General features: G+C 56.0%; 1 protein-coding gene across 18 annotated transcripts in view; it reads right to left on the reverse strand.

Annotated features, from left to right (window-relative positions):
- LOC105469257 (RNA binding fox-1 homolog 3) overlaps positions 1 to 23083 on the reverse strand; it is a 524235-nt gene that overhangs the window by 334358 nt on the left and 166794 nt on the right. The window contains exon 1 of one of the 18 annotated variants that reach the window (XM_024788933.2): positions 18731 to 18754. The exons of the other annotated variants lie outside the window; for them this stretch is intronic. Within the exon in view, the coding sequence (XP_024644701.2) occupies positions 18731 to 18741 (11 nt within the window). The 5' untranslated portion in view covers positions 18742 to 18754. Of the gene's footprint in view, positions 1 to 18730; positions 18755 to 23083 lie in introns of those variants that run through there. 18 annotated transcript variants of the gene reach the window in all.

The raw sequence follows: 23083 nt of genomic DNA on the forward strand, positions 1-23083 counted from the left end.
AGCTAATCAGGAGGCTGAGGCAGGAGAATCGCTTGAACCCAGGAGGTGGAGGTTGCAGTGAGCTGAGATCACGCCACTGCACTCCTGCCTGGGCAACACAGCAAGACTCCATCTCAAAAAAATAAAAAATAAAAAATAAAGATGGCTAACAGGTGTGCCTTCTTTTAGGCAAATCTGATGTTTAAAAAACACAAATTGGCTGGTGAGTCACTTTACACAAGTTCCCTTTAATGTGGAAATGGAAAGTTTCTGAGCGCATTTCAAATCTCCTGCCATTTTTAAAAATACTTGTTTATCTACAAGCTTCTCAGAACATATGTGCAGCACCAAGTCAGGGACTCCCAATGAGAACGCGCCCACCCACGAGGGGAGCATGGGAGGAAGGTGTGAGTCAGCGGCCCCAGGGCTGCTCGGTAGAGTCCTCTGCCCGCCTGCTTGAGTTCCCTGGGACCTTCTCCCTCCACAGCCACATCCAGGCTCTGTCCAGCACCCAGGTCTGCCCCCACCCCAACCCAAGAGAAGGGGTCCGCGTTCTCACAGGGGTCTCCAGGGCACCACCGTTAGCAGGCAGGGCAGGCCTAGGGGAGGGAAGTGCACGGGAACTGCTTGCCTCCCAGCCACTGCTCTGCACCTCAAGAGCTCGGCCATCCGAGGGGAGGGTGGAGGAAAGAGGCCTTGCCATGAGGAGTCTCGCCCTGCCACAGGAGGGCTCAGGCTACGTGCCCTCAGCTTTTAGGAGGGGATGTCTAAGGCCCTGGAATGGTCTGCTGATGAGTGTCTTTACTGACCTGGGGTCTTGGGCTAGCCAGGAAGTAACAATGTGATGTCGGGGGCTGGGGTCTCATGGGATCAGCTGACGTGAGAAGGCCTGGAGACTCAGGTCAGCCATGGACACCTCCCAAGCTGCTGTGATGAAGCCAGTGAAGACTCAGGCCTGGAGGTCGATGGGCTTCCCTGCTGGGTGAGCCTCCCCAGGTGCTGTCAAACATCAGTGCCGGGAAGATGACACCGTCCTGGCTCCACGGCAGAGGGCAGGATGCTCCGTGCCCTAACCTACAGGCCTCCGTGCCCTAACCTACAGGCCTCCGCGCCCTAACCTACAGGCCTCCGCGCCCTAACCTACAGGCCTCCGTGCCTTAACCTACAGGCCTCCGTGCCCTAACCTACAGGCCTCCGTGCCTTAACCTACAGGCCTCTGTGCCCTAACCTCCGTGGCTGCTTCTCTCGGCTGGTTCCACCCTGTGTCTTTTCGCCGTAATGAACCCTGAGCATGAAAACAATGACTGCCAGCCTCCGAGTTCCTCTAGCAAACGACCAGGCCTCCAAGTGGTTCTGGAAGCCTCTGCGCTCGAGGCTGATGTCAGAAGTGGGGCTGCTCGAAGTGGATGGCTCCCTCTACATGGAAGGAGGCTGGGCCCAGGCTGCCTGCCAAGCCGAGGGGCCTCTCCAGAGCCCACAGGCCACAGCCACTGGCAGGACAGCAGCTCTCAGTCCCTCCCGCTGAAGAAAGCACGTGGGGAGGGACAGGGCCCAGGGCCTCACCTGGACAGGAGGCGAGGCTCAAATGATCTGTGCTGGCAGTGGGTGACAGGAGGGGGCCTCAGAAGTTGAGGACACAAGAAACATGGACCCCTCACCAGGGCATGCAGGACCCCAGGGGCGCACCCAATGCAGTCACTATAGGACCAAGCAAGATGACGCAGGCCCCTGGCAAGCCTGAGGCCGAGGCAGCCGCCATTCTCTCTCCTCCTGTGGTGGGGAGGTCTCCTTGAGGCCTCAGGAGAAGGACAGAGAGAGAGAAGGGGAAGGAAGTGATCAGGTGCAGGAAGGCCCCGTGAGGGCGGCCCGCGAGGCCCGTGGGTTCCATGTACCCATGCCCCACCCCAAGCTGCCTGGTCCTCAGCAACTGGCCCCATGTTCCGCGGGCTCAGCAGCTCCCAACAGAATTCTACGTGCTGCCCAGACGAGATGAGGATGGGGCCTTGCTGGCTGCTGGCTTCCAGCTTCGTGGGAGACAGAGGCGCCCAGGGAGGGGCAGAGAGGGGAGAAGAGCATTGAAGGGGCTGAGAGAGGCGAGACTTGGAGCCTGGGGAGAAGGGGGTGGGCTGGGGAGGGAGAGGAGAGGTCCTGAGAAGGCCCTCTGATGACAGCTGCTCTGGTTCGGCAGGAGGGAGACAGGGGGAGCTGTGTGCAGACAGCAGCTGGGGTGGGCACACGGGGAGGGCTGGCCCCCGGCAGTGGAAGCACAGCCTCGTCTTCCTGGTAAATCATCCTGTGGCCTCGCTGGCAACTGTGACCAAGATGCCCACCCCCTGCCCCACATGTTCAACCCCTCCCTCCGCCCTGTGCTGCCACAGCACCCCCGCTGCCTCCCTGTGCCTGGCCCTCCCCACCAAGGGCGCAGAGGGCCGGTCTCATGCTCAGGCCGGTGCCTCCAGGAAGCCCCAGGGGGTCACCTGCCCGAGCTGGCTGCTGAGGGCTGGGCTGTGTTTCACCCAGGGCTTCCTGGCCCAGGCTACCTCTTCTGTCCTCCTGCTCCCTACGCACCCCTTCATCTGCGGAAGCTGCCAGGCAGACACTCGGTCTGGGCAAGGCCCATGGTCCAGCAGCCTCAGGCTGGGCAGGGCCAGGCTGGGCGGATGCTGGGTCTTCACCCCGGCAGTGCTCCCATCTGCCTAGGCGCAGCAGCGGGAACGCCGGGTGCACCCTGGCTCTTTCTTCTCCATCACCACCTGTTATGGTCTAAATTGTGCACCCTTTCCAACTTCATATGTTGCAGCCCTAACCCCCTGCGTGGCTGTATTTGGAGGTGGGGCCTATAAGGAGGTTATTAAGGTTCAGTGAAGTCACAGGGACCCTCATTGGATGGGATTGATGCCCTTATAGGACGAGACAGCAGGGCGATGTGCACTCTCTCTTCCTCTCCCTCAGTTTCCCTCTCTGTGTTTCTGTCTCTGTCTCTCTCTCGGGGTGCACAGAAAAGGCCAAGTGAGGTCACAGGGAGAAGGCGGTGTCTGTGCCAGAAAGAGTCCTCATAGGCATGGGACAGGCGGCCCCTGTGACGGGACTTCGGGTGCCCCATGTGCCACAACCTCCCCTCTTTCTGCCTTCAGCCCCAGTCTCCCTCCAGACTCCGGACTCTTGGATCCAGTGGCCAAACTACTCACCCCCACCAGATTTGTCAAAGGCCTCTCGGCATCACGTGTCCAAAACCAGCCTCCTCATGTCCTGTGGTCTTCCCCGTGGAAGCCGCATCTTTCCAGGTTCCCAGGCACAAGTTCTCAGCGTCATCCTCGATTCCTTGACCGTCCTCGCCACGCCCACATTGACCAGGAAGCCTGGACAATTCTGCTTTCAACGCTTGTGCAGATCCCACCGCACAGACCCCAATCCCACCTCCACTGTCTCCCGGCGCCACCGCCCCCACCGGACGTTTGCTGTCTCTCTGCTCCGTGCCCACCGCCCAGCTATTCTCAGCACAGCAGCCAAAGGGATTCCTTTAAAATGGAAGTCACATCCTGCCAGCCCTGCCGGTACCCAGCACCTGGGATTCTCCACTATCTCCCACACGTCGTTCTCAAACACCGCCGCCTCTCCATGCTGGACACTGCCCCTGTGCAAATGCAGCTCCCAGCCCTTCATCCCATTTGCTTTTTCCCAGGAATGCCTGCCCCTCTCTGACCACTCAGTGCCCATAGACAAGGTCGGCTCAATACATACTTGTTCAAGGAACAGACAAGGAACAAACCCAGTGGAGTCGCTGCTGGACAGGGCTGTCCATCAGCAAATGCCCTTGCAACTTCTCCGTTGTCCACGAGGCTCATGGTGACCCCGTCCTGGATGCCCGGCCAGGGCGCACACTCAATCACCATGCTACCCAGAGCACGCCACATGTCTCCAGCTCCCTGAGGCCTTTGCAGCTACTGTGCCCTCTACCTGGAATGCCTTCCTCTTCTCCTCTCTTGGCAAGGGCCAGCCAGCCTGCAGCCCTAGCCCAGGCACCCCTTCATCCAAGGAGACCTCCCTGCCCCTCAGTCAGGGTTAGGAGCCCCTTCTGTGGGCACTGTCACTCACCCCATCCCAGGGTGCTGCATGGCCTTCAGGCCTCCCTGTCTCCTGCTCACAGCAGAAGCTCCCTGTAGCCAGGGGCGGGTCTTGTTCACCCTTCTCCCCAGGTGCAGAGCGGAATCCTCTAGGCAGTATATTATGTGATGAATAAACACACAGTAAGGGCTCTCCCAGGACAGGTGGCGTGGCCTCCTGCCCATCCCAGGAGCACGGGGGTGAGCATCTCTCCCTCTGCACTGACTGGGGGATGGACAAGGAAGTCCACAACCAGGGAGCCCCTGCCCCCGGAAGTGAAGCTGGGGCTTGGCAGGAAAGAACAGCCGGCCAGGCTGGCAGAGCCTGTCCCAAGGTCCCTCCGCCTCCCCAAACTGAGCTCTCGATTCTCAGCAGCCATGGGCCCTGCCACCTGCCAGCCATGCTCTTCCTGTGAAATTCTCTCCAGCTCGAGGCACCACTGGCCTGGGCCTTCCTCCTGTCTCCAGGGTCGTGCCCACTGGGTCTCCTTGACTAGGACCCCCGCCCCCCTCAACCAGGCTTCCAAGGGCTATGTCCAGCCCTGGCTCTCCTCTCCCCTCTGGCCTCAGGCAGGTCTGTGGCTCAGGAGGACCTGCCAGCAACAGCCACAGTCTTCCCCCTCAGGCCTGGCCAGAGCTCTAGCTGCCACCCCATGTCCTTCCTGGGGCCATCCCTTGGGATCCTCCAACCCGGCCTGCCCAGACGGATGCTGGTGTCCCCTGACTCGCCCCATCTCTGCTCCTGGAAGGCAGCCCCTATCCATTTAGTCACCAAATTCCCTCCCCACCATGGTCAACTGTCTGCAAGTTCCCAGAGGGAGACGCAGTTCCCTGTGGCCTCCGCTCTGCACTGACACCCTGGGCCAGCCCCACCCTGTCCCCCGATGGCTGACTGTTTAACATGTATCAGGTGACACTCACGCCCTGCTAACCCCTCCGGAAGCTTCCTGGTTTTGGAAGATAAAATCTGCGCTCCTTACCCAAGGCCTGTCATGCCCCACCCTCCTCTCTCACCTCCTCGCTGCACTTAACCCTCCAGGCGCATGGGTCTCTGTCAGCTTCTAGAATATTCCCAGATCCTTCTGCCCAGGCCACTGTACCCTGCAAACCCCTCTTTCTGGAGCACCCTCGTCCAGGCCTAACTCTGTCCTGGCTGGTTCTCATCCCTGAGGCCTCAGCTCCCTCTGACTGCCCTGAGCAAGTCCCCTCGCCAGGAACGCCCTGCAGTGGGGAGGCCCCAGGGGGGCTTGTGTGGCCCCAGTGTTCACTGGGAACCCACAGTGTGTAGCTGAGCATGGAGTCAACCCCCTGGGGCCCCAACAGCCTTCTTGGTTACCACGTGACTCCCTCCCCAGGCAGCACTGCACTCCCCAGGAGAAGGAGGCACCCCCCACCCGGACTGGAGCCGTATCCACAGCTGCCAAGGATGGTGCCCTAAAAGATCCTCACTTCCTTCCGAGGGGCAAAGCCTGAGGTATCCGTGAGACCCAACAGGACACAGCAGGGGCCACGGGGTAAATAAAGAGGGAGTTTCCAAGGTAGATCCTGCTGAGCTGTGCACTTGGGATCAACCTTAGGGCAGTGCTCACAGCCATGGGATGGACAGAGCAAGGAAGGGGGAGAAGACAGGAGGGCCACGAATCCTGACTTAGAAGGCGGCAAGAGCAGAGGGAGCAGTGAAGGGACAGAGCGGGAGACGGGGGGGCCCAGGGGTTTCCAAAAGACACTGGACCACTGGACAGTTCCAGTGGAGATGGGGAGGGTGGGAGGAGAGGATGGGGGGAGGAGAGGACCAGGAATGGTGAGGGCGGAGACCCCCTCCAGGGATCTTGCTGCAAAGAGGGGCGGGCACCAGGCCTGTGCCTGGGCAGGCGGTGCGAAGCAAGGGTTCTCGCTGCAGTGGGAAGACAGACACGGTGACCACTGTGATGCTGAAGGAATCATGGAGAGTGGGGAGGAGGAGAGAGCAAGGCTGCGGGACTCATGGCCTGGAGCCGGGGAGGAGAGGGAGACACAGCCCACAAGCAGAACCGGCGGCTTTTGGCAAGAGTGAGTCTGGGGGCACGGGCGCTGGTGGGCCGGATTTGAGGAGAGGAGCAGAAGGGCTGGCTGGGGTGTGAGGACTTTCAGGGCCAAGTCGTGGGGCCCACCTTCCGGGCAGCATCCCAGTCCCTTGTCACACTTGTGCCCTGCAGGCAGGGCCCAGAGGGGAGGCAGCCAGTTGAGGATGACTGCTGCCGGGGCTGGGAGAGGAGGTGTTCTCACGAACGCGCCGTGTCTTTCTTGCTCAAACAGTAAATAAAACCTCAGGGGCCGGGGAACAACCCACATTCTAAACTGGTATCCCTGAGAGGTCACAACAACGAAGGGCCGATGTCCGGCCGGCCGGGAGCACTCGCGACACAGCGCTCTGTGGTTCCCATAAGACTGTTTCCACTGATGGGGCAGGCACCTGTCATCCCTGTTTTACCGGTGAGAGGACTGGAGCCCAAAAGTGAACTGATGAAGCCTCGGTGTGAACCCCAGAACTGCCCTGGCCCACAGCTTGACTTACTTATCCACACCCCACCTCATTTCCAAATTTTGGAGGGGACAGCACATCCCTGTTTACTTCAGGGTCTCCTTTTTTTTGTTTATTTGTTTTTTTTTTTTTTTTTTTTTTTGCTTTGAGACAGAGTTTCACTCTTGTTGCCCAGGCTGGAGTGCAGTGATGTGATCCTGGCTCACTGGAACCTCCACCTCCCAGGTTCAAGGAATTCTCCTGCCTCAGCCTCCCAAGTAGCTGGGATTACAGGCATGCGCCGCCATGCCCGGGTAATTTTGTATTTTTCGTATCGATGGGGTTTCATCATGTTGGCCAGGCTGGTCTCAAACTCCTGACCTCAGGTAATCCACCCACCTCAGCCTCCCAAATTGCTAGGATTACAGGTGTGAGCCACCACGCTCGGCCCCGGAGTCCCTTTTCTTAGTTTATTTATCTACAGAAGCAGGGAACTGGCTCTAACGACCTGCAGACCCTCAGTTACCGCCCCTCCCGAAGCTCTCCATGTCCTCAGTTCTCCAGGTATGGTGCTCGGAGCAGCAGCTGTGCCTCCCCTTTAGCTGGTAAGAGATGCGGACTGAGGCCCCTGCCCAGATGGGTCTGCTCAGAATCTGGATCCCAATGTGTCCAGGAAAGCAATGCAGCTGGAGAGTCTCCATTCCGCCTCACCTGGCACCATCTAAGGGACCCTGCTCTGGGGAACAGAGCGGCTGAGGCTCTCAGGTGTGGGGAGACATCCTTTGACCCTGTTGACAGAAAGGTCCCCACACGGGTGGGCTGGCGGGAAGCACCCGTCTCCGAGGGGCGACTGCAGGGGATTTCCCAGGCTGTGCCTGCTCTGTGCAACACTGGTCCTGCGATATTTCCCGCAAACCAGGGCAGCTGTGGGGCCGGATATGCATGGGAACCCAGCCAGCGATTTTGCCTCGTGGATGCTCCTGATGAGCACGGTCCCATTGAAGGCACCGAGAAAGTGTGGGCGGAGCCCACCGCACCTTCCTTAACAGCGTTTCTCACTCTTTTTTTTTTTTTTTTTTTTTTTTTGAGACAGAGTCTGGCTCTGTGACCCAGGCTGGAGTGCAGTGGCGCCATCTCGGCTCACTGCAAGCTCCGCCTCCCGGGTTCATGCCATTCTCCTGCCTCAGCCTCCCGAGTAGCTGGGACTACCTCCCGAGTAGCTGGGACTACAGGCGCCCGCCACTAAGCCCGGCCAGATTTTTGTTTGTTTGTTTGTTTTTGTATTTTTAGTAGAGACAGGGTTTCACTGTTAGCCAGGATGGTCTCGATGTAACAACCAGTAACATTTCTGTTAGCCAGGATAATCTCGATCTCCTGACCTCGTGATCCGCCCGTCTCGGCCTCTCAAAGTGCTGGGATTACAGGCGTGAGCCACCGCGCCCGGCCGTTTCTCACTCTTAACTGTGGAGACTCTTGTTAGGACACAGCTAAGAGCCCCGAAAAAGGACCCTGTTGGGGAAACATCCTGAGACAGGAAGCGCAATGAGCAGAGAAGGCAGAGGCTCCTCATGGGCACATCCACTCACACCATCCAACAGACCCCACCTGCACACGGACACATGCGTACACACATATTCGCAACAGGCACAGGTGTGCACACGTGAACATACATGTACATATGTACATGTGCATGCATGAACATGTGTACAAACACACGCACAGGTGTGCGCACATGTACACACTTCCCTGAGGATGCTTTGCCTCCTGGCCACTTCTTTTCCAAAGCAGCTGTCGACTGGGCCCGGTGTCCCCAGCAGATGGAGCTGGGCCTGCTGATTACGGCTAGCACTTCACCTGATGTGGCCACCACAAAGCCATGGCATCCCCACAGTCCCTCCTCCTATACAACTGAATGTCCAGGTCACCCCACACTCAGCCTGAAGAAATGGGCCCACAAGGCAGCCACTGTGTCAAGACAGACTCTGTCTGCAGCAATATCCTCGCTGTCCTCGTTCCCTCCCTCTCTGTCCCTTGAAGGTGCCTGGTCCACTGTAGGTGGCTCCTGGGTGTGGCACCAGCACAAACCCTCCTGTCTCCACAGTCACACCCTGAAGTCACAGTTCCCCTGGACACCCTACAGTGAGGGGAGGTGAGGGAGGGCAGGTGCCATGGGGGAGTGCACAGGGCAGGGTGGCCTCCTGCAGACCCACCCTGGTCTGGGAGCCACTCTCCACCTGTGTCTGCCCCCACCCAACCTTTGGATCCAGGAACAAGTCCAGGGACATGGCATCAGGGCAGAGCCAGCTCCATTGATGGGACCTGGAGCCCTCTTAGGCTGTTCTTAACTTTCCACTTGTCCCTAACATGGGGCTGCTGTCCCCTGAGCATCACCACAGCCACGCCAACCCACAGGTGACCCATGGGCTTTCCTGCTTTCCTCTGGTTCCCTGAGCCGCACCCACAAAAAGCCTCTGACAGCCTCGGGTGGCAGAGATACAGTCTGCTCTGATTTCACTGACACCCACATCCACACCCTCACTGGTGGGAGCCATGGTGGCAGTGCCCGTGATGCTCACGTCCCCAGCAGGATGGGGCCTGTGCCCTCCCCAGCTCAGGACTGAGGGTAGGTGACACTCCCTGCCTGCCGGCTCACCTTCTCAGAACTAGCAGTGGGTTACTGATGGGTAACCATCGGTCTAATTTCTGTCTGTATGAATTTAACTATTCTAGAGACCTTGTATAAGTCAAGTCATGGAGTATTTGCACAGTATGTTGGAGCTTGCCCTTGCTCCATGGCCAAAGTTCCCAGCTGGCTCCCTCTTCACTCTGGGTCCCCCTTCCAGTGCTTCCCTCACCGACTCTTCTCCTGCCAGTGACTCCCCCAGAGAGACTCTTCCCCTTTGAGATTCTCCCCTACCCAGACCCTCTCCTGCTGCTGTTGATGCCAACAGCACCTCTGCCAAAGCAGTCCCAGGTCCACGTGCTGTGCACACGTGTGCAGAGGCACACACGCTCACACACGGCTGTGGAGCATGCTCCCTGCAGCCTCTTCAGAGACACCAGCACAGAGCTGGGCGAGGCCTTGGAAGGGCATCCTTGACCCTCTGTGAGGAGCGGCAGCGGCCAGCGCCCACACATCCACACAGACATGCACGCCTCGTCCACCCTGAGGGGCCCTGGGATGGTCACGAGTCCCATCCTTGCCCATATGGGAGAGGAACAGAGGAGGAAACCGGAAGAAGAAACGCTTGAAGACCCCAAACGGGGACTGGCAAGGTGGGGTGGCAGCAGGTAACAGGCAGAAGAGACACAGGCAGAGAGTGAGTCCAGCAGGCTGGGCAGGAGGAGGGAGACCACGCCGTGGACCAGGCCAGGGTCTGTATTTACGGTCGCCTCTCACTCGGTCCCAGGGGTGGCACCCTCACTAAGAAGCTCAGTGTGGTGCCGGCTGCCTGCAGCTGCCAAGGTTGGGTCCTCAATGGGGCACCTGGGGAGCCCAGGGGAGCCTGAGCAGGCCTGAGGTCACATCTGGGGCAGTTGAGATGCTGACTCTAATTCCAACAGTCCTGCTACCGGAAACTAGGAGCTCCATTTTACAGAAGACAAAACCGAGGCCAAGAGAATCAATGACTTGTCGGGGCCACACGCTTCCTGAGTGAGATCCAGGATCTGACGCCAGCTGCGTTGGGCTCCAGAGTCCAGCATCCCTACATTTGCTCTTCTTTTGGGAGGAAGGGGAGGGCTTGCAGCCTTTGTTGCACAAATTCGTGATTCTGCTCAACTCGGAGCCTGTGCATGAGGACCTGACTTTGGCCTGGGAGTCCTTGACCTCTGCGAATCCAGAAAGGAAAGTGGGTGGGAGGACAAAGGATGCAAGGCCCCAGCACATCAGAGAGTCCAGGCAGGGGGCTGCCGAGGCGAGGGGCGGGAGCCTGGTGCTTCACCTCGCCCCCTGGAGACATCAGCGCACCAACCCAGCTCTAGGATTGAGTGATTTCCCCCAGCGTTGCACTCAGACTGCGGGGGCCAGCCAGCCGTCGCTTTGAAGACGACTTCAGAGGGAAGGTGTTTGATTTCAACAATAGCCCAGTCGCCGCGAGAGCCATTGTTTTTATAATAGCAAGAAAAATTCTTAGGAGAGTGAACTATCTAAAACATCTTCAAAAAAAAAAAAAGCAGGTAAGAAAAAAAGTAGAAAATAGACTCAAACATAACATGCCTAAAAATCCTTCAACATATCAGCAAATGGAAAACCCCTGCCTATGGTTAAGGAGGCTTCCCAAACTATAGTTCATTTAACTGTCCTTTTAGGGGTCTCTTAATCAGAAAGGTGATTTCAGTATCAAAGACGATTTTGAAAGTACTTTTGTTTCTAAAGTATAAATAGTATGTGCTTTATACTGTGCTTGACAAATATTATTATTATTGTTTGAGACAGAGTCTCGCTCTGTCACCCAGACGGAGTACAGTGGCGCCATCTCAGCTCACTGCAACCACCGCCTCCCGGGTTCAAGCAATTCTCCTGGCTCAGCCTCCTGAGTTGCTGGGATTACAGGTGTGCAGCACCACACCCAGCTAATTTTTGTATTTTTAGTAGAGACGGGGTTTTGCCATGTTGGCCAGGTTGGTGTCAAACTCCTGACCTCAGATGATCCACCTGCCTTGGCCTCCCAAAGTGCTGGGATTACAGGCGTGAGCCACCACACCCGCCCTGTGCTCAACAAATATTATTTCTCATCTGCCAACAGACTCTCATAAGATCACTGGGCATGAAGTAAAAACAGACATGCTCAGAGCCCCACGTTCGGATTGCTGCCTGTGGACATCAATTTCACCAGAAGGCATGTCTGATAGGTGCCGAAAATTGGAAATTCATTGATCTTTGTGGCCAGAAGAACAACTTCAAATTTCCCAGATCAAACCAGAGAATCATTCTTTACAGTTAAGTCTAAAAACATGAAGTCAAGCCTGATCCGTGATCATGGGTATTGCACATGAAAAGGATCGGGGAATCCAGGGCCCAGCTGAGGAACACGAAGGCATGAAATGGAAACATTAAACACGCGGTCTATTCTCACTGCAGTGGTTATGGTCCATAAAGACCTCTCAGACACTGACTTTACAAATACTGAACCATCGTTCCTAGGGGAAATGCACAGTTAGGTTCCCAAGAGCCTCTGGCCACATTTTCTTGTTTAGAGACAGAGTTTCACTCTTGTCCCCCAGGCTGGAGTACAATGGTACAATCTCGACTCACTGCAACCTCCACCTCCCGGGTTCAAGCAATTCTCCTGCCTCAGCCTCCTAAGTAGCTGAGATTACAGGCACCCCCCACCATGCCTGGCTAATATTTTATTTATTTATTTTATTTTTATTTTTATTTTTATTTTTTGAGATGGAGTCTCACTCTGCCACCCAGGCTGGAGTGCAGTGGTGCGATCTCAGCTCACTGTAACCTCCGCCTCCCCGGTTCAAGCAATTCTCCTGCCTCAGCCTCCTAAGTAGCTGAGATTACAGGCGCCCGCCACCATGCCTGGCTAATTTTTGTATTTTTAGTAGAAACAGCGTTTCACCATGTTGGCCAGGCTGGTCTCGAACTCCTGACCTCAGGTGATCCTCCTGCCTCAGCCTCCCAAAGTGCTGGGATTATAGGCATGAGCCATGGCGCCTGGCCCACATTTTCATCAACTCAGCAAACATATCTCTGAACCATTACTATCTTAAGTGCACAGTCAGTGACATTCGGAACATTTGCCTTGCTGTCCAGCCATCACCACCTTCCATCTCCAGAATGCTTTTATCTTCCCAAACTGAAATGTTGTCCTCATTAAACACTAATTGCCCAATCCCCCTCTCTCAGGCCCTGGTAACCACTGATATAATTTCTGTCTCTATGAATGCAACCGTTCTAGGGACCTCGTCTAAGTCACACGGTGCTGGTGTTTTTGGCTCTGGCTTCTCTCACGGAGGCATCATGTTTTCCGGCTTCATTCACGCTGTATATTCTGTGTCAGGATTTCCTTCCTTTTCAAGGCTGAGTAATATTCTCTGGCACAGACAGACCTCATTTGGTTTCTCCATACATCTGTGGCTGGACACTTGGGTTTTCCACCTCTTGGCTCTTGTGAATAACACTGCTATGAATTGGAGTGTGCACATATCTCGTCCATACCCTGCTTCCAACCCTTTTGGGTGTATACCCAGAAGTGGGATTGCTAGGAGAGTCTTTTAAAAGATTTTTTCATAGAAACAAGCATCTCCATGGAGCTTCACTTCTTGGGCCAGGCTGCCAAAGCCAGCTTGGCTCATAGAGGAGCTAACCGTACCCACATCAGTCACCTGGGTTGGTGGGATGTCTGGAAATGCCCCCTGGAAACTCGTGTTCACTAACCAATGGTCACTAGCAGCCTTTTATTTGTGTGCAACCTGTTTCGTTAAAAAAAATCTGTCTCATTTGTTTGAAGTGGAAACAAAGGACAATTATTAGTTAATTATTCTTCCCTCCTTCTCACGCACACTGGTATCAAAGGCCCTGTGTCCCAGATGTGAAGGGAACAGGTTCATTTACCGATGAGAAACCAGGGAGATGCCCTAAGGCAGACAAAGGGGGGAAAAAAAAAAGAGCCAATGTGGTACAAGCTTTCAAAAAAGGAGACAACGTAATTGGAATGATCCTAGAAATTCTGCAAGCTCCTTTTCTTAGTCAAACAAGTGGGTCTGTAGGACGAGCGCCACAGCTCACGAGTCTGGGTCCCTGAAGATCGGTGCTTTACACTTAACTTGGTGAGAGCATGAAAGATGTCCTTAAGTAAAACGTTTAGAATCCAGTCGCTCCCCTCCCTCTTCTCTTGCTCCCCCAACCCCAGCATTAATTAACTAGTCTCATTTTCTCTCCCTCTCCCGGCACAGACTCCAGGTTACATCTTCATTCTGCTGGTGTTGGTGTGGTCGGCAAGCTTGCCTGTGTCACCACCAATGCCAATGGGACACAGACGTCTCTGCAAGGAGACACGGACACTCAGACACTCAGGGCCAGGAGCATCCAGGTGCCATTAGGAAAATGGCGTGAGTCACCCCACTCGCATCTTCTGTTCTCGGAGCCACCCTCGGAGAGGTCCTGCCCTAGTCTCTGGGCCGGGGCTCCCTCACCACAGTCCTACCCCTACCCCAGCTACCCAGGTTTTAGGCCAGTTGACTTGGACATCCTGCCTATACCTCTGTCTTTTAAGCAGATACAAAACCTAAGTGTGGGAGAGGGGGCATTGTTTCCACGTCTGTCATGTGACTTCGCACTCCTCCCACGGAAGCAAGTGTATCACTTCACCCTGTGACATTGTGCTTGGCCGGATGGCTGGCTTTGACCAACAGAATGTGAGCAGACATGGTACACAGAGGCTCCGAATGTGCTTATGCAGCTGGGCTTGGCCTCTTGGGCCTCTGCCATGGCTGGGAGAAGAACCTCCCCTGGGAGCTGCTGCCCCTGGACCCAGCCGATTCCATGTGAGCAGGACTGAGCCATGTCCAGCTGGCTCACAGCTTGAAGCAGCTGCAGCACCCTGGCCAGCCCAGCCGACACTGACCTGCATACCCCACGAGCAAGGTGTGGTTGCTTGTTGACATTTGCCATAGTTATGTTCTATCAAGTCACTGCCCACACGGAACTAGCCAGTACGAAACCAAAGGCTCCTGGGGAAATACACGGCTAAGTTCCTGCAAGCTTCTGGTCACAAAAGTTTCATCGGTCAGTCAGTACCTAACCTTGTTTTAAGGGTGTTTCTATTTAAAGACACTGTATTTCATATACACTGTTGATTTGTTAACATTGAACTCACGGCTAACACCACTAGAGGAAGCACCTCTAATTTTCTCCGTCAGACACGTCACAGCCTCCTGGCACTCAGGAACACTGAACAGCTGTGCTGCATGAGGCTCCAGCGCCGTTTTAAACAGTGAACCCCCCCAACGGAAAGCACAAAAACGTGAAGAACATCACACTAAGCAGGTCTCTGGAAGGACGCTTTGTAGTATGAGAGCTGAGGCTGGAAGGCCTTGTTTGACCTCATCGGGGACCACATGCATCTGGCTACTGCAATTTGTTTTTTTGCTGCTCTGCACAGGTGCAGGAACGACTATGAAAGCACCTATAATCTTGATTTTGGGGTCACAAATAAATTTTAGCAAGTAGATGAATTTGCAAATACAGAATCCTCAGATAATGAGCATCGACTGTAAACGTTTGAAGCCGTGGACTTATGGGGCAGTTTGTCACGCAGCAAAAACTGACTTACACACGATGAAGACCTGGAGAACCCAGGCCCGCAACTTCCAAGAAGGAGGAGTCTGGAAGTGTTGAAAACACCTGGGTAGGCTACAGTCCATGAAGCGAGCTGGGATTCTCTTTATCCTACAGCGTAAAAATCCCAGTGTTCACTTCACAGTGGGAAATAAAAGCCCCCCCGTCTCTCTTTCAGGCAACACGCCTCTCTTGAACCCCAATACATTCTAGGTGAGTTGCACCCAGCTGTGTGATTTTATATAGGGGATTTAGCCAAGGGAGCAAGGAGGCCCAGACAATTGTGCATCGTACTTAGGAAAGAGAGGATTCAATTCATAGTATTTCAAATTCTGACTCTGAACTTTAGGGAAAGCCGCGTTTTACTCAGGTTCGTTGATGGGGAGAGAACTTTTTCTCTGGAGATGGACTTTGGGGCTATGGGGAATCAGGTGATGGCCGAGCATGGCTGGGACCCTGGAGAATGGGGTGAAAGTGCTCAAAGAATGACTGTGCTCCAAGCAGGCTCCTGTCCAAGCAGGTGAAAATGCAAGTTCTAAGTCAAAATGCATGTGGATCTGTGCAAAGAAAATATCAAGGAAGGTAACATCACGAAAAGTACAAGTTTCTTCTCTGCAAAACAAAAAGACCTGCTTTTTGTGGCCGCCCAAAGCCTTCCCCTTTTTCTTCAATCTGGGACCCCAATATCTGACTCTGTTGGGTGCATCCTGGTGCCAGCGTGTCCGTCCCCCACCTCCACAGGGGGGACAGTGAGTTCCGCCCTGTGCCTCTGGCCTGCCTGCTGGTCACCGGCAGAAGCTGTTTCTCGGTTTGGAGTCTCTGTCCCGTGGAACGGCACCACATGGAGGTTGGAGCGTAGGCTCTGGAGCCAGGATCCAGGCCTGCCACAGAATAAAGGTGCCTGCCTACACTTTAAAGTGGGCAGAAGGATGAAAGCTCACGCCCTGAGTGTCCCCCACATGTGGCTGTCCACAGGCTGCCAGAGCTGATTCCAACGCAGTTTTGTCCCCACGCAGGATCTGTCGCTGTGTGGCACCCCTTGAACCTGGTTCCTGAGCCTACGCTCCAACCCCATCTCTGTACCCAGCTTTACCTCTCTGGAAAGGGAGAACGAGCACAGTCCCCACCTCCTCCAGGGTGTTTAGGGGTGAACGCGTTGACAGGAGGAAATCCCTGCCATGGAGCCTGGCGTCTGGCAGGCACTGACAAATGTTGGCCTCCGGGCTCCTGGGCCCTCGAGCCCTGTCACCATGCCCCTTTGATGGCCAGGTGCTGGCATCACATTCGCTTGCACTTGTTAGTTCACAGGGTGTCTCCATGTAGCTGGTTCTTTTCATCAGTGGTGTGTGGTTTATCCACAACAGCCTTCCAGTCCCCGACGTCTCCCAGCCACCTTGCACATCCCCGGCCACCTCCTCCCACACTCCAGCTCTGTGTGCTCAGGGAATGCAAAGCAATTTTAACATTGTTCTAAGCCAAACATAATTGGGAAGGTAAACCTACAGCAACAGTGGAATCACAGACTGCATTCCAAATCCACGGAAGCGGCACTGGGATCTCGGACGCTCCCTGCAGCTGTTTTCGCCGCCCCCATGCCCTCCCCAGAGACCTGCAACCTGTGAAAGAGCAGAGGGAGCCTTTTACTTCCCCAGGCCCGTGTGTGGATTCTTCATGCTGCTGGGTCCACACCACAGAGCGCGGTTCTAGAAGAGTGTCAGCAAACACCCCAGGTAGGCAGCCACTGGGCATCTGCCGTGGGCAGGCACTGTGCAAACATACGGGACATGCGGCTGCCCACAAGATGCCCGGCTTGGGCAGGGCAGGCAGCTCCATTGGCAGCTGCTCTAAGGCAGTGCTGGGTAACAGACTAGGGCAGGGGAAGGTCATTCCAAAATGCACATGCGTGTGTGTGCACATACCTGGGTGCAGCTAGGCAGAGGGGCATGGCCCTGGGTGCACCTAAGCATAAGTAGGGTTGAAGTGGAGGCCACGTAGAGGTACCAAGGCCTGGTAACAGAGGGCAGCCTGAAAGTCCAGCCCCATGTGGTGGGACTGGGCTGGAGGGCAGCTGGAGAGCTGGCAGAGCCCGGGACACCAGGGAGGAGGTGAGCCTGCAGGCCACCAGGAGCACATGGAGGAGCGACAGCCAGATAGATCCGTGTGGGGACGGGAGGCAGGCAGCAGTACGTGCCTGGGCCTGGAGGGACCAGAGGATTAGGAGGCCAGGGAGCTCCCATCTAAGCCCTGGAACAAAGGCGCCTGATTATGCTTTAAAGGGGGAAGAAGGAAGAAAGCTCAGACCCCGAGTGTTTCCCACGGGCAGCTGTCCACAGGCTGCCACAGCCGATTCCAACACAGCCCTGTCTCTACACAGGATCTGAGGCCCAAGGCACTGGGACCTCACCAGCCTCAGAGCCAGGGAGCCCAGGATTCCTTTTGGACAAACAACTGCCACCCACCCCTTCCCCTTGGCCCCTGGTGATGCTTTGACCTCTCCGGGGAGCCAGGGGCAGGAGGAGGGGGTGCTGTGGCCAGAGCCACCATATTCTGCCCCAGGAGGCACTCTGTCTGTTAGAGATGGGGGCCCAGACAGTGGAGTCTCAATTGAGGCTGAATAATTTCAATCAGCCTACAGGCCGCCCTGATTCCCTTCTCCAACAGGGACCTTTGGGTGCTCAGGAGGGTCTCTGGGGTCTGCCTTTGAGCCTCTGCTTTCTGCCCTCTGGATTCCCCATGCTAACCTCATTGCCAGGCCTGTGGGGCCCCCCCTCTCCAGGAACCCCCTGGGGTCTGGGGCTGCCAGAGGTTGGCTGGTGCCTCCATTGCTGCCGGCTGGCCCTGGCTGACAGCTGCCCATGCAAATATTGTCCATTCCAAGCTCTGGCTGGGGAGGCTGGTCCCTCAGTCCACCCCCTCCTCCTGGAGCTCCTCCAGAATCTTGAAGAGATGACTCAAAAAATAATGAGCCCGGGGAGGTAGAGGAAAGCCCATAGCATCTCTGAGTGGAGCCGCCTGTCACCACCACTGCCACTCTCTGACACCGGCCCCACTCCAGGCTCTGAGATCATGGAGGGCTGGTCTTCAGGAGTCTCCTGAGCACCCCAGAGTCAGGAAATCCCATTCCCAAATGCCAGGCTCCCCAGACTTCCCACCCCAGGCTGGCGTGAGGGCTTGGTCCTGAAACCTGCGTCACCTGCTGTAGGATATTTCCAGAAGGCATCTGGCTCCTGCCAGAATGCTCTGCCCTTTGGGAATCTGGAAAACCATTTGTTCTAGTGTCTGACACACACGCCCTTCCCTTCTTCATGAGCAGACCTGGAGAGGCACATGCCACACACATATACTCATGTACACACACACACATGCATACACAGGTACTTGCATATGCAGAGGGGCACAAGCACACCATGCACACACAGGCATGCACACACAGGCATGCACACACAGGCATGCACACACAGGCATGCACACACAGCCATGCACACACACAGGCATGCACACACACAGGCATGCACACACACAGCCATGCACACAGTTATACACAAGCACACTTGCATACATGTACATGCACACTTGTATACATGCACACACACAGATGCACAAGCACACACACACACACACATCACCACCAGGGCTCTAAATGCAGCTGCAGTGACCTTCATGTTGTTGAAAAGAAAACCACCTTCGGTGCTGCTGGCCAGGGTCCCTGGCAGCTCTCCCTGCTCTGGCCCCTGAGCACAGGTTGTAACCCTGCAGGCCCAGTACTAGCACTGAATTCTGTGTATCCCACCTCCCTTGTGCTCAGTCCATCCAGCTCCTCCATGATAGTAAAAGTAAACATGAAGCAAAACCCACCGTGTTTTCATGGGAGGATCGAGAAAGATCTGTAAACTACTCTCTTCCTTCCTCTCCAAGATCAAATGATGAGCTTCAGCCCCCAGCATACGGCTCTCAGCTCCCAGGTCCATGGCTCTGCTTTCTCCGATCTCTACATGCTGATCTGGCTCTCCTGGATCTTGAACATTCGCCCCCGCGAAAGCGGGGCAGCCAGGCTGCACAGCCGCGGCCTCTGTTCTCTGGGGTCACTCCCTGTCTCCTCTCCCCTCTAGGAAAGCCTGGCCCAGTACCACATAGGTGAAGTTAGGGGCTGGCTGGGGGTCTCCCCAGGGGCCAGCAGGGGCTGTGCCTACAATCAGACTAGGTCAGGCCTCGTCAGTTCCCCAGGGCACTCACCCGCTTTGCCTGGCTTCTCAGCCATGACCATCACCTGTATTTCCTCTAGAAGGGAGGGGTGCCCCGAGCAGGAGCAGAGGGGAGGGATGAAATCTGGAAGTCATCGCCTCAGAACTGGTCCACGGCACGGCAGTAAGAGAAAATGAGTTCTGGGTGTGAAGTCCCTGAAGCTCAATATTTTGGTCTGTCCATACGTGGGGCAGGAAGCTGGGGAAATCTCCCTTTTTCCCTCCTCCCGAAACTATCAGCTTCTTTACAAATTCCCCAGTTCCCATGATTTTAATTTTACGGTTCACATTTTCTCCCGGCAGAATCCCGGGATGACGAGGTAGAAAGTCTGCCCTGATTAACTGTCCCTCTGGCGCTGAGCAGGGCCCGGTGTGATAAATAGCAGGAATAAAACCGAGAGAGGCACGCAGCAAGCTGTCGGCAGGCCTGGCCGTAAATCCCAGCTCTGATGGGGCTGAGATGAGCTGGGGGCTTTATGGAGGGGGAGAGAGGCTGCTTGCAGAGCAGCACCCCCCTCCCCGGGGCCCCTCCCCCACCCTCCTGACACTCATGCAGTGGATATAGTTTAAGTAAGATAGAGCGAAATCGCTCTGTTGTGTCATTGATTTTTAATAAAAACAGGTAACGTGCTGTAAATCTCACTGTGATTTCATCTCTTCTTGCCTTTGCCCAGATGTCCCGTAACCTCCCCTAAGGGCTCCATCCAATCGGCAGTGACCATGACTGGTGTCTGGCAGGGGGTAGACTCAGGATTTTGAGAGGTTTCCAGGAGGTCTAGGCTGTTTTCCCTCTTGACATACACACACATGCACATACATGTGCGTGAACACATCTGTGCACACAGGCTCACAAGATGTGCATGTCATGCACACAGCACACATGCACACTGCACACATGTATGTCCATGTATGTGCAAGCATGATTGCATGTGCACTCGTGCCTCTGTGCACATGCACACACACTCAGTGGCACACACCACACAGTGCTTATGCACATATGTGCACATAAGCACAAGTACATGCATGCAAATATACATGCGCACGCACACACACACGCACACACACCAGACCTTCCTGGGGAGAGGCACAAGCCAACACTGAGCTCTCCTCCTGACCCAACTCTACTCTCTGGTGACCCTGAGTCTGTTATGAATAATCCAGAACACTCCCGGAGTAGAAGACACACACGTGCAGACGGGAAAACAGGAGAGGCGTCAGAGGAGGACGACGCAGGAACGGCATCAAGTGGCAGGGGAGGGGAGCGTCCCTGTCAGACTCATGAGGCTGCCCGAGCCCTCACACCCAGGACAGAGGGCACTCGGGGGAAACTGGGCTGAGCGGCAATGAGGACATGGGCCACCAGCGATAACCAGGCCTCCTCAGGAGGCTTCTGTCACTTTCACCGGCATTACCGAAAGCGATAAAGCTGCGTCTAATTTGCAGCTGACGCAGGCGCGCTGTTCACCTGTTATCAGGGTTAATAGCGTCCGTCTGAACTGCAGAGACGGCCCTGACTTGCAGACCGGCTGTGATTTTCCACAGCATTTCCCATGTCCCAGGGCATTTTCGAAAATGGTGGTTTCCTTGAGGGTCACATTTATTTTCCCCTGTGACTACAGGGGCAGGTATCATCCTCCCCGTCTCAGGCACCAGGGTCCCAAGTGACCCGCCTAATCTCCTAGCCAGCTCCCTGCCAGCTGAGGCTCCATTGGCTACACCTGGGACTTGCCACCTGGGCCGGCTGAAGCCCAGACCGGGGCAGCCGAAGCCCGTGACCATGGGGCAGGGAGCTCCGTGACAGCCTCCGCCGACCTCTCCCACAGCAGTGCCCTCTTCAGATTTTCCTCATTGGCCGTCCCCACTGGACTTCATTTTTAGCCATGGAATCCACAACTAAATCACCTCTGGACCCCAGACCATGCCCCTGCACCCCCACTGTGAGAAAGCCTCGCCCAGGAGGTTGACCTTTTCCCTACGGCTCTAGTTCCCCAGCACAACCTCCTGCCATACCCCCCTTCCCCTGGGCCATTAGCCCCTCCCCAACAGAAGAAGGGCCCCCCTGCACCCCCTTATCAGCATCCACACCCCCGCTCCTGCCCAGGGCCTCCCTTCACCCAGGGTTTGTCCCTCAAAGGCCTCCTGGTCTTCCCCACCCCCCATACGAGGGGACTTGGAGCTCTTTTCAGACCCAGCCCCTGCACGGTGAGCAGGAACCAGCTCAGAGACACGCACAGCTGCTGCACAGGCTGGAAACGTCCCATCACAGCTGGCTCGGGCCCAGGGGCGGCTTTGCAGGCAGGTCACACACCTGGGGGTGCAGGAAGAGGATGCTGAGTGGACCAGAACCCCAGTTGTGGGCGTCGGCGGAGGCAACCAGAGACAAGGCGGAAGGATTTGTGGAGTGAAATCACCTGGGAAAGGGCCATCAGGAGAGGGAAATAAACTTGGCCCAGAGATGGGTCCAAGCACGAGAAGAAGCAGGTGTGATGAGGGTGGGCCAGGCTCTGAGCCAGGGTACTGGGTGTGCCACCTTCCTCCCAGAGCCCCGGCCTGCAGGGACTCAATAGCAGCCCCTAAGATTCATGTCCTCCTGGAACCTGAGAATGCGACCTTGTTGAAAACTGGGTCTTTGCAGATGGAAGTAAGGTGCAGATAGAGATGGGGCCATCCTGGATTAGGGTGGGCCCCAAATCCAAGGCCAGAGAGACAGGAGACACAGAGGCACACCCAGGGAGGTGGCCACGTGAAGACAGCAGAGATTGGAGTGATGCTACCTTGAGCTGAGGAATCCCAGGGACAGCAGACAGCCCCGGGAGCTGGGAGAGAGGCCAGGGACAGATTCTCCCTACAAGCCTCTGAAAGGAGTCAGCCCTGCTGATACCTTGATCCTGGACTTCCAACCTCCAGAATGGCAGAGAATCCATTTCTGCTGTTTTAAGCCCCCCAGTGTGTGGTCATCAGTTACAGCAACGCTGGGAAAGCAGTGCGGCATTCTTGCCTGGGAAATGAGGGTGGAGCCCCAGCAGACCCCAGGGTGGGTCTTGGATGAGAACACACAATCACGGCCCACAGGCCTCGGCCGGGCAGGGCTGAGGTGGTGCTGGTTCAGCCCTGGCCCAGGCAGGTGCTCAGTGAGGCAGGTGGAACCAAGGGTCTCACTGAATCAAAACAGATGGCCATAGAGAAGGGCAGACCGACAGGTCAGGAGCCCGGGCCCCCCCTTGACCTTGGAAATCCTTCTCAGCCCCCACCCCCCGAGGAACTACTTATTCTGGGCTCCAGCCCCGAACTTTTCAGGGAAGCTTCCAAGAGCAAAGATGCTCTTCAAAGGCCCTGGGGTGAAAGGGACGTGTTTGGGAGACCTGATGGTTCACGGCATTCTCCGCTATCCCTGCTGAGCCTGGTGCTGGGAGGGAGGGGAACCCCATCCAGCCTCCAACCACAGCTGCTGGGGACCACTGGCGGGGGGTAGGGAGGCAGCAAGACCCACCCCTCCTATGGCCTGTGCATCCAGCTCAGGTCCACTCTCAGGCACTCTGAGCCCAATGAGGCTGGAAGCAGCTGGGCACGTATCACCAAAGACTATCCTCCTCAGGGAAGGAGATAGAGAGAGAGAGAGAGGGAGGAAGAGAGAGGGAAGCCAAGAAGGGCTGGGCGAGTTGGGTGCCAGGGTAGTAAGGAGCTCACCCTGCAAGGCCCCTGGTGGTGAGAGGCGTATGGTAAGAGCTCCAAATGGCAGTGGCTGCTGTTGCTGGGATTTCATGACAAAATGCAGATGTAAAGGACAAACAGAGGTGGGAGCCACCTAGGACTCTGCTACAATTCTGTGTTTCCGCCTAGTACCTGCTGTGGGGACTGCTGGTGCTCCAACCTCATTTCCCAGAGAGGACCCTGCACTGCTTCCCTGGGGCGGCGGTAACTCTTCATAATTGCCAGAGGAAGCTGGAGGCAGAGCCGGAGGGGGGCG

The sequence above is a fragment of the Macaca nemestrina genome, chromosome 17, assembly GCF_043159975.1.
Source record: "Macaca nemestrina isolate mMacNem1 chromosome 17, mMacNem.hap1, whole genome shotgun sequence".
Taxonomy (NCBI): domain Eukaryota; kingdom Metazoa; phylum Chordata; class Mammalia; order Primates; family Cercopithecidae; genus Macaca; species Macaca nemestrina.